Source organism: Aplysia californica, unplaced genomic scaffold (assembly GCF_000002075.1).
Source record: "Aplysia californica isolate F4 #8 unplaced genomic scaffold, AplCal3.0 scaffold00282, whole genome shotgun sequence".
NCBI lineage: Eukaryota > Metazoa > Mollusca > Gastropoda > Aplysiida > Aplysiidae > Aplysia > Aplysia californica.
In genome coordinates this window covers 904,574-915,736 of record NW_004797552.1, presented here as the reverse complement: position 1 = coordinate 915,736, position 11,163 = coordinate 904,574, and the positions used below count along the sequence as shown (strand labels likewise).

General features: G+C 38.8%; 1 protein-coding gene across 2 annotated transcripts in view; it reads left to right on the top strand.

Moving 5' to 3' along the window:
* Positions 1 to 545: 545 nt before the first annotated feature.
* Positions 546 to 11,163, top strand: part of LOC101863824 (S1 RNA-binding domain-containing protein 1) — a gene marked incomplete in the record, with an annotated part of 21,949 nt that continues 11,331 nt past the window's right edge. Inside the window, 9 exon segments of one of the 2 annotated variants that reach the window (XM_005101435.3) lie at positions 546 to 686; positions 1,985 to 2,237; positions 2,888 to 3,005; positions 3,657 to 3,792; positions 5,275 to 5,371; positions 6,685 to 6,871; positions 7,532 to 7,737; positions 8,664 to 8,918; positions 10,529 to 10,636. In XM_005101435.3, coding sequence (XP_005101492.2) covers positions 2,008 to 2,237; positions 2,888 to 3,005; positions 3,657 to 3,792; positions 5,275 to 5,371; positions 6,685 to 6,871; positions 7,532 to 7,737; positions 8,664 to 8,918; positions 10,529 to 10,636 — 1,337 coding nt within the window. 2 annotated transcript variants of the gene reach the window in all.

The following is an 11,163-nucleotide window of genomic DNA, read 5'->3' as shown; positions in this document are numbered from 1 at the left end:
GGTATGTTTGGTCTTGGCAAATTGTCAAACTGAAGCGAAAGAGAATCTTACAAATAATGTAGATCTAACCGTAGTGGTCGTGAAAACTGCTATGGTGTTGATAGTTAAACAAAAGAAGGAAGGTTCTATACAGACTACACAGTAGTAATGACTCACCTCTGTATGTATCACGGCGAAGTATGTTCTTGTTGTTATTTTGACGAACAATGTCTTCCTTCTAAAACATTCTACTTTTTAGAATTCTTAATTAACATATAAAAAATGTGTCTACTTATGCAGGAAAGTTATTGACGAAACAAAACACAAAAGAGGACAAAAATGTAGCATAAAGCTCTTTTACTTTTGACATATCAACAGAAATAAATAATGAAATAATCAAAATATTTGTCATCCTCTCAAATTTTGAATATTATTATCCCGATATCAGTGACAGAACAGTTGTTCAGACGAAGCCTACAATTTGGATCAACGAGATTATTATGAAATTGATTTGATAAAACACCGACTGATTTTCTTACTGTCAGAGAAAGTATTTACTGCTGTGTGCTACCAGAGTCACTGCTGCAAAATGTCAGACATACGTGTTTAGAAACAGACGGCGGCCCAGCTTCCGCGATGTTCAAACTTCAAATGTGAACAATTCGTTTTAAATAAGACTCTGACTATAGTTTCTCATTTCCAAATCAGTACGTGTTTTTTCTTTATTCCAACATATGTTTGCGACTGCGTTTTTCTTCAAGAAAGTTGTTCTTCAAAAAGTGGACCGATGATCGATCGCCGAGTCACCCCTCTATAGTCTATACCTTTTAAAAACTATTTTATTATTTGTTATTATAATATATTAAAATCTGATCTAGAAATCTAAATCTAGATCTAGATTAGATCTAGAATCTAGAATCTAGATATCTATATATTTCAAAGCAATAGCAGTAACAGCTGTTGAGTTTCATTCCAGTTTTTAATCTCTCTGCCATTTTCATTTAGTAGATAGATCTATATCTAGATCTATATCTAGAGATCTATATCTTATCTAAAGCGAAGTGGCTAGCCGTACTTAAATACGGCTAGACTGAGAGTCTAGCCGTCCCTGGACCACCTGAATAGTTGCTTCTTACTTACTTTCACTATCAACCCAGTAACCATTGGTAATTGATTATTGGACCATAACCTAAACTGAGTAAGGAACTCGTTCTCTATTCTAAATTCTTCTTGTATTGTAATGTGGTTGAAGTAGGTCTTAGATCTAGGCCAAAGGTTGTTTTGGTGGGTTTTTTGTTATCTTTTACTTTTCCTCCCATCACACATATGATTTAGCCACTAGTTAGGCCTAGGTGTCCATTTTTTATTAGATATAGGGGCCTATATTGATGCGCTGAACACAAATATCTACTTTATTTCCATCGCAAATTAGGCCCAATAGGTTTTTTAAAATATTTGATGGTTTTTAATCGAACATTATAATGCATACTATTTTCCGCAATTTGGACGAATTTAAGGGGGAGGGGGGGGACAGAGGGTAGCGTGGTGGAACCATGGGTCACCTGTCTGATCACAAGCAATGGTCAAAACTTCACCCCCCCAAAGCAGAGAATCTGTGTATGAGGGAGTGAAAGTGAAAATTTACCTTTTTTTATGTGGTTGATTCCTCCACTGCTTTAAAAAAATATATTTGCATACAATTTTTTTCATTCATTCACTCCAGTGTTGTGTTCTTGCAAAATTTATTTAATTGAAAATAGCTTTCAGAACAACTTGATGTGTCTCATTTTGGTTTATCATCTATTTTGCGTCATTTCAATATTACATAATTTTACACAAGAATATGACGTCCCTTCACCCTGGAGCAATCCTTTTACTGAGTTAAGAATGACTTAGGAACTTGAATAGCTGAATGATCCAGCTGAGACTGAGACAACCAAGCTGTTACGCTTTGCTCTCATGAAAATTGTTTTTTTCTTAATGTCTCCTATTTCTCCCTGTCCAGGAAGTTTGGCTCTTGCTGCCAACATGGCCTGTAACAGAAGCAGAATGAAAACTGAAGACGTCAAACCAGACTGGGACACGTCAATATTGATCTCTCAAAAACTGAACCTTAGGCGTCAAAGTGTTTTGAACGTCATTGACCTCCTTGACGATGGAGCCACAATTCCCTTTATCGCTCGATACAGAAAAGACCAGACGGATAATATGACTCCAGATACTCTCCGAGAAGTTGCTTCTGAGGTGGATGAGCTCAGGTATTTTCATTGCGCTTGACTTCAGAGTCTGCCTTGCCTTGCACTGCATTTGCATTTGTTTCTGTTTTAAATTCATTGAGTGAATCATTAACTTGAGGATTTATCTTCTTTTGTTCTACTCAAAAGCTTTCCAAAAAGTTGAAAACTGAATACCAAATTGTGTGTCTGGTAGTAGAGATTTTCACTTCCCTGCAATATTTAGAAAGTCTTTTGCTTAGCATCCTTAAGCTAGTCTTTGCCCATTTTTAAGAACATATATTGGCATTCTAACTTATGGGTCAGTAGCTTAACCTATCATGTATCTAAATTCATTGACTGCTGTTCACAAACTTGAGTTGACTATATATAGGCCTACTTGAAAAGATGTAAGTGAGGCTATGCCAGTTTTAAACTGCTTGCTATTTAAGTCAAACTAGCAGTTTGTTAATTGATTAACGTAATTTCAAAAAAAATTTTTTTTGCAAATTGTAAAAGAGAAAAAAAGCAACATGTTCCAGTGGATAGTCCTCACTTTGATGAGTCAGGCAAATGGGTTTCTAATGAACAAAACAACAACTCATAAATGAGTACTGAAAAAAGACGTATGTTCGAACATGTTAATGATGTGATCATATATAGATCTATATATATGTATCTGTGTCTTGTTCCAGGGCGGTGGAAAGTAAAATTCACAATGTGCATGGAGCGATCTCCAAGCTGGGGAAGATGACAGAGGATCTGGAGACTTCCCTCATAATGTCCACCTCCATTCTGGAAGTGGAGTCTCTGGTGAGTACTTGGAAAAAAAGGTTTCACTACAAAGTGGTGTAACCCACAACCTTATAATAAGACTTGGTCGGCGATATGAAGGAGTTTGCTTGCTCACAGCTCTCACTCCTCATCTCTATTTTAAATAAAAATGAAATCATACTTTTACTTTACTTTACTTTTCCGATCCAGCCCTTGATCCCAAATGAAATCGAAATCATACTCGTGTATGTTCTTATGATCATCTAGTCTAATTGTGCCACTCCTATCTTACACCACATTCTTTTTTTCCTTCAATCAGAGTACATTCTCTTTTATTTTTAAAATACTCCCGTGTTTCCTCCTGAACCCAAGCTTCAAGAGTTGTTTCTCTGCTTCTGCCAAGGTCTGACTCATTAAACGTTCACCAAAAAGCATTTCAGGGAAACGTGTAGCTTGTTCTTTTCCTGTTGTCACTCTGACGTCCAGAAAACTGTCACGAGTTGTTACAGGACTCCAGCATACGAAAAAAAGGTTTTTAATCACATGAACAGCAGCCAGCAATAAATTTGGATGGTGTCTTTTTCAGATACAGATACATTAGTTTTGTGAAACCTAGGCTTTTTTTAATAACGATAGTTATTTAAAGTAGTGTTGTTTGCCCTCCAAAACACTTTGTGCTTGTTCCCTCAGTATGCTCCCTTCAAGCCGGGCCATAAAGGCAGCTACGCAGAGAGAGCCAGAGCCCTGGGACTCGGTGACATGACTACAGCGCTACTCGCTGGCAAGACTGTCAACTTGGCGTCTGCCGTGAGGCCCGGCGAAAAAGGCAAGGCTTTAGAAGTAGTGTTTTTGTAGTTGTTGTAGTTGTGTTTTTGTAGTTGTTGTAGTTGTGTTTTTGTAGTTGTTGTAGTTAAGTGGTGTTTTTGTAGTTGTTGTAGTTAAGTTGTGTTTTTGTAGTTGTTGTAGTTAAGTTGTGTTTTTGTAGCTGTTGTAGTTAAGTTGTGCTTTTGTAGTTGTTGTAGTTAAGTTGTGCTTTTGTAGTTGTTGTGTTTAAGTTGTGTTTTTGTAGTTGTTGTAGTTAAGTTGTGTTTTTGTAGCTGTTGTAGTTAAGTTGTGCTTTTGTAGTTGTTGTAGTTAAGTTGTGCTTTTGTAGTTGTTGTGTTTAAGTTGTGTTTTTGTAGTTGTTGTAGTTAAGTTGTGTTTTTGTAGTTGTTGTAGTTAAGTAGTGTTTTTGTAACTGTTGTAGTTAAGTAGTGTTTTTGTAACTGTTGTAGTTAAGTTGTGCTTTTGTAGCTGTTGTGTTTAAGTAGTGTTTTTGAAGCTGTTGTAGTTGTGCTTTCTGTTGTTACTTTCAATGCTCCCACTCCAAACGGGAAAACAGGAAAAAGCCAAAATTTCAGTTTCAGTTTCCCAGTGGCGACTACACCGCAAGAATGAATGAAAATGAAAATAAAAGCCCTTTGACTTCCCAGCTTTCTCCCTTTTATTTTTATTTTCAAAATTTTGGTAGAGTCGTTTCGTGGGGGGCTTTTTTCCTCATTAATTTAAAAATATTTGTTTGCTGTTTAGCTACCCCAAGATCAAAATTTTAAAAAAAAAAATGTTACTGTAGTTTTTTTCATCTGTAATACTGGTTGCATGTGCTCTGGAAACAGTTTGTCCAAATTCCAATTCTAAATGTTGAATAGAAGAAAGAAAAGACTGTGTGTAGGGACAGTGACACAGTCATTTCTCTCTTCTCAACAGTTTTGTTTTCTTGACCAAGAACGGTTGACCAGTGCAGTAACAATATGTCAGTTGTGCTGACAAAATGAGTTTCTTCTTTCAGATTTTAGCCATGGAAATGGATACATCAACTTAATAGGTGGAGTTTGTACAATTTGTAAGTATGGAATGATAAAAGACACGGTAGACTTGAACAAAATGGCATCAACTAAAAATCTATAAATCTGACCCCAGTGTTGATTTTCAGCCGACATCTCCATTCTTGGATCGCGAGAAGTAACTAATTTTGTCAGCACACCTAACAGTATGGTTTTTCCAAAGTATGTACCTCTGAGGTTTTCCCTTTGTCTTTGTTCAGCAGGAGATAAGTTTGTTCCCTCAGTCTGCCCCTCTCCAGCCAGGCCATAAAGTTGGAAGAGATCTATCTAATCTTTCCGTCACTGACTCGTTTTTACCCTTTCCAGCCAGGCCATAAAGTTGGAAGAGATCTAATCTTTCCGTCACTGACTCGTTTTTCCCCTTTCCAGCCAAGGCCATAAAGTTGGAAGAGATCGAATCTTTCCGTCACTGACTCGTTTTTCAGGTGTTGAGTCTGTTGGGGAAGTGGAGAAAGGTGTCAAACATATCGTAGCTGACATCGTGTCCAAGGATAAGGAGATGATGGACGTGGCCAGAGAGCTGTGAGTATACACTGCTTTGTTCTCACTGGCTCTTTGAACTCTCAGGGTGGTTGGCGGGTGCTCTGGTGTGGTTTGCTTCTTCTTTCCTATCAAACGTCTATCGTCCTTATCTCCCCTTCTTCTTTTTTATGTTTGTTACTCTCTTGTAACACCTCTAATCTTTTGGCGCTCATATGACCTTATGCAGTTGCGAGTGCCGTAAAACCTCTACTAAAACGAAAACGGACTCTCAGGTTCTTCCTGATATTTATAACACAGGACACTGCGCAGTGGCGGCCAGCAATGACATGTTTGTACAATTGTTTTGTATTAGTGTGATATTGTGTGTGTATGTATGAATGTATGTATGTATGTATGTATGTATGCATTTCTAATTATGTATGTATGTATGTATATTTGCCAGAGTAACCCAAATTTCCCCACGAGATCAATAAAAATTTTAATAATTTATTTATTATTATTTATTATCTTTTTAACATATTTTGTGTACAAAGTGTGACTCATGCTCCAAGGTAACACAACTCTGAAAAACCTATTGATCTCTTTTTACTGAGTTCTTGGCAAGATCTTAGGGGTACTTGTCGGTAACTGCTTCAACCCTCATGCATAACCTTACATCCCATGAAGCTGTTATTTCTTAATTTAAAATCTTGAAGAAGAAACTCCTGGGAAGTAGCATTTGTGAGACATGGTGGTGGAATCAGGCTCTCGTCAAAATAATGACTTCAAAGATATCAGCATTTTTCCTCCGGTTTGGCAATTTTTTATAGAATTGTTGGGTTTTTTTGGCAAAACTCCTTTTATCATTTAAAAACAAATTTCTCTGGGGATTTGACTGAAAAAGGATTAAAGGCACAAAAAATGTAAATTTTCAGTTTCAAACAGCTCTCAAGCTATGGAAGTCACCAAACTTTGGAGGCCAATTTCTCGCTAATTTTGTCTTGAAACCAGACTACCCCCGCCTGCTTCAATCGCAAACATCTCAGCTTTTGTACAAGATATATGGGTATTTTTTTCATCCAACGATAGGCAAATGAACAAGCTTTAAGGGGATAGCAATAACTCATCATGCCCAAAAATTGACGAGCATCTGATTCCTGCACGTCGTGCCACATTTATTGTGAATCTCCTCAGTGTGCTTGCTGTACTAATGACTAATAGAATCATGATGTACCTTGTTTGTGATGCCTCTGTCCTTGTTTGACCGTGACCCATTTATTGTGAATCTCCTCAGTGTGCTTGCTGTACTAATGACTAATAGAATCATGATGTACCTTGTTTGTGATGCCTCTGTCTTTGTTTGACCGTGACAGGTGCAACAATCTGAATGTCATGCTGGAGAGTTCAAAGGCCAAGGCTAAGGCTAAGAATGCCACAAAGAAGGACAGTAAGTCTACCAAGGGAGCGATTGGCCCTGGGAAGGACAACGACTCTGCTGCTAACAAGTTTGAGCAATACTTTGACTTCAGAGTGTCTGTCAAGTCAGCCAAGCCTTATCAGGTGCGTAAGTCAAAGCGTAACTCTCAAAACTTCACAGCACGCTTAGAGCAGTCAGTTTGAATGTTTTTGAGCAGTCAGTTTGGATGTTTATGTGGTTACTTTGTCAACTTGTCATGGAAATACTAATAGTGTATTTTGATTTTTTTTAAATATCTTTTTTGGGGAAAGGAAGAAGAGAGGGGGGAGGGGGTGTTACTTTTTGCTGAGTACTTGACTTAACTTTAGCAGCTTTCCTTTTGCTGCTATAGAAGAATTTCTATGATAAATATGTGCTTATGTAGAGATAATTAGTTGTGGACAAAAATCTGAAAGGTGTCACTGTTTTACTGTTTTTCTGTCTTCAGCACAGAATGTGATTTATCACATTTGCAGCTGTCTGGGGGAGAGAGAAGGGTGTTCATGTGTGTGTGTATTTGTGCAGTAGTCTGGGGGAGAGAGAAGGGTATTCATGTGCTTGTGTGTTTGTGCAGCAGTCTGGGGGAGAGAGAAGGGTGTTCATGTGCTTGTGTGTTTGTGCAGAGTGTTATCCTAACACAATTCACTTTTTGAAAAAATTTTATTTGATGTAAAACGTTTAGAACACCAATGGGGTGGGCGATATGAAAATACACTTTATTAGTTTTATGAGCTGAACTGAAGCTTGGCTGGTTTTGTTCTCAGATTCTTGCACTGAACAGAGGAGAAGATCTGAACGTTTTGGCAGTGAAAGTTGTCATCCCGGATCTAGTCAAACAGAGATTTATCGACAGCTGCTTGCAGAAGCTGTTCCGGAGAATAGCACGACCAGATTTTCAGTCCCTGATTCGCATGGCAGTTTTGGACGCGTACGACCGGCTGATAGAACCTACGCTCATACGCCACACGAGGTTCTCTGTGCTGTACAAAATGAAACATGTCCTTCCTTGTTGTAATGTACAAAAGTGAAACATGTCCTTCCTTGTTGTGAAAGTGGAATACCAAATGTGAGGCAGCATGGTGGACTCAGGCTCTCAAATTTTCAGTTACCACAGACTCTTATGCTAAGGAAATAACTAATCTTTTGGCTGCCATTTTCTCACTAATTTTACCTCTGAAAACAGGTGACCCCTACCTCCTTCATTCACAAATATCTCGACTTGTATTTAAGAAAAATAGATATTTTTCTAATCCAAATAAAGACAAGTGAACAAGCTTTAAGATGAAACCAATAACTCTACATGCCCAAAAATTGACGAGAGCCTTATTCCACCACGCTGCCTCACATATTGTTTGTTTTTTTCTAGGGTTTTTATCGTTGGCTCTGTCTTTCTGATAAGTTTCATCCAAATAAGTGCATACCAGTTTTACAAGTTTTCTGGCAGGAGCTGTCTTTAATAGGACGCAATATTTAGAAGTATTGTCTTGATTGGTCATAATTTTGGAGGAGATTTTTCGGTATTGTTTTGTTTTTGTTTTCCCTGCCCTAGTTCACATTGCAGGGGTCTTCCTTCTTTGTATGATCAATTCATAAAAAAATACTTTGAATAGCTTTGGTTGGTGGTTGGCGGTCGCTCTGATGTGGTTTGCTCCTTCTTTCTTATCAAACATCTATCATCCTTGTCTCTCCTCCTTCTTTTTTGTGTTTGTTACTCTCTTGTAACGCCTCTAATCTTCAGTGCTTATATGACCTTATCGTGTTGCGAGTGCCGTAAAACTCTTACGAAAAACAAAGAATAGTTTTAACATGATCAAGTATTCATTTTGTTTAGTACTCTCTGGACTATGATTCTGTCTCTAGAAACTTGACGAGTTTCAACTTCCATTCTCCCCTCAGGTCCGACCTGACCAAGATGGCGGAGAAGGCGTCTATATCCGTGTTCACGTCCAACTTGCATCGGCTGTTGTTGACTCCTCCTGTCAAACAGAAAACTATTTTGGGCATTGACCCCGGGTTTAAGAACGGCTGTAAGTTTGCCGTCATTTCCTCCACGGGCGTGATTCTGCACACAGGAGTCGCTTATCTGCACGACTACCGGTCCGATAAATTCGAGGAGAGGTACAGGCTCGCGAGTGTGATCAACACGCACAGGTGAGTGACACGTTACTTTACTGATCACTTAGTCCAGGTGACTGTTAGGGCACCAAGGATGGTCGGGCTACCACTTTTCTCCATACTGCTGTATTTTCAACCTTTCGAAGGGCTTACTCAACTGTAAACCTGTCTATAAGGGACATAAACTCACAGGTGTGATCAACACATACAGGTGAGAGGAAAGTACAAACTCACAGGTGTCATCAACACATACAAGTGGGTGGAATGTACAAACTCACAGGTGTGATCAACACATACAGGTGAGAGGAATGTACAAATTCACAGGTGTCATCAACTCATACAGGTGAGAGGAATGTACAAACTCACAGGTGTGATCAACACATACAGGTGAGTGACACGTTACTTCACTGATCACTTAGTCCAGGTGACTGTTAAGGCACCAAGGGTGATTGGGCTACCACTTTTCTCCATCCTTCTGTATTTTCAACCTTTCGAAGGGCTTCACTCAACTAAACCTGTCTATAAGTGACAAGTATAAACTCACAGGTGTGATCAACACATACAGGTGAGTGGAATGAGGTGGTGGTCTTGTGGAATGAGGCTTGAGATGTTAAACTGCATATATGTGTGTTTGTGTATTTGTATGTGGGTGTGTGTTTGTGTGTATCAATACTACTTTCTTATGAGATACATTTCCTGTTTCATCAATACAAAATAAAACTGGACTAAATTAAACACACAAAAATGTTAGGTTTATAAATCAATTTATGTCTGATTACTTCGTTGGGTTTTCTTTCTTTTTAGTATTTGTGTTCCCATGACCTGTGTGTTGTATCAATGTCTCAGCAGTTTGGCCAGATGTGGACCTGTTATACCCCCCGGGGCGGTGCCACTGACTGAAGTGTCTTTAGGCCATTCCCAAAGGGGGGACATTTCTCGTTCATGCACTGTAGAATTGTAAATGGGCTGATTCATCATGTCACACTCATAACTGCCTGTTCTACAACAGTGAACTGCTGCTTTTTCCTTCCTAATCCTTACTATTGTCATTTTCCTCTACTTCTTTTGTATGTTTGTCACACTCTTGTGACCTGCTATTTGCGGGGTGCCTTGATAGTCGAAGCAGACTTTGTGCTGTTGAAGCTAGAGAGGTGAGCAGAGTAAGTCTGATTCCCTGTAATAAGGACTTCTCTGTTGACATCCACCCCTTGGCGCTCATATGTTCTAATGCAGTTGTGAGCGCTGTAATACTTTACTACAACTAAAACTAAACAGTAGACCTGCTACAGTGGAAACATTGCTTTTCCCTCCAGCTTGTGAAAGCTACACGCTTGACTGAAAATACATTGCAACGTCAGTGCTTTCTTGTCCTATCTCCATTTTATTTTTACAGTGAAAATGTGACTTTTTCTTAAGCTCACTCTTTGTTATGTACTGTTTTCACTGTTATTACAAATGGAGATACAACAAGAAAGCACTGAGTTCGTGATATTGAGGATTGGGTGTTTGAAATGTAGCCTTGGTCATTTGTGTACATTCTTGGCTCTGGAGATGCATTTGTGAACTTATTTTCTTCTAATTTGATGCTCAATTTTACATATATATTTCATGAACAATAAACCCCCACTTGTACTCTTGTTCTCTAGGTGTGAGACGGTTGCTATTGGCAACGGCGTTGCGTGCAGGGAAACGGAGCAAGTCGTCTCAGACCTCATCAAGCACAACTCGTTTCAACCTCTCTCCGTTGTCTACTGGTGGGTGTCTTGTGATATTTCTGCTTTTTGAAGGAGAGGTCTGACTGTACTTCCAGAAGATAATAATGAATAATAATAATTCCATTTATATAATGCGTTTTAGTTTTAGAAAGAGTTTTACAGTTCTTGTAACACAATTATGTCATATAAGTGCTGAAGATTAAAGGTGCTACAAGAGAATAACAAACAGAAAAAAGAAGGAGGAGGGTTAAAGAGGATAGATGTTAGATGGGAAAGGAGTAGACCACACCAGAGCACCTGCCAACCACCCATTACAGCATGCTCTATGCTCTCTACTACTAGTATTACCCCAGCAGACCCTAGATCACTCAGAACCATTCTCAGCTTCCCAGGCAGCATACAGTGCGAGCAGCCAACTAAGTGCTTAGGCACTAACAAACTGATAAAATCTTTCGCTGCCTGTTGCTGGGTACCCATACCCAACTGGGTGAAGTGAAGAAAAATTTTGAGCAGTTGTGAGCTGAGTAGATTTTGAACAGCTTGCTGACGTTCATTCCCCCTTCCCC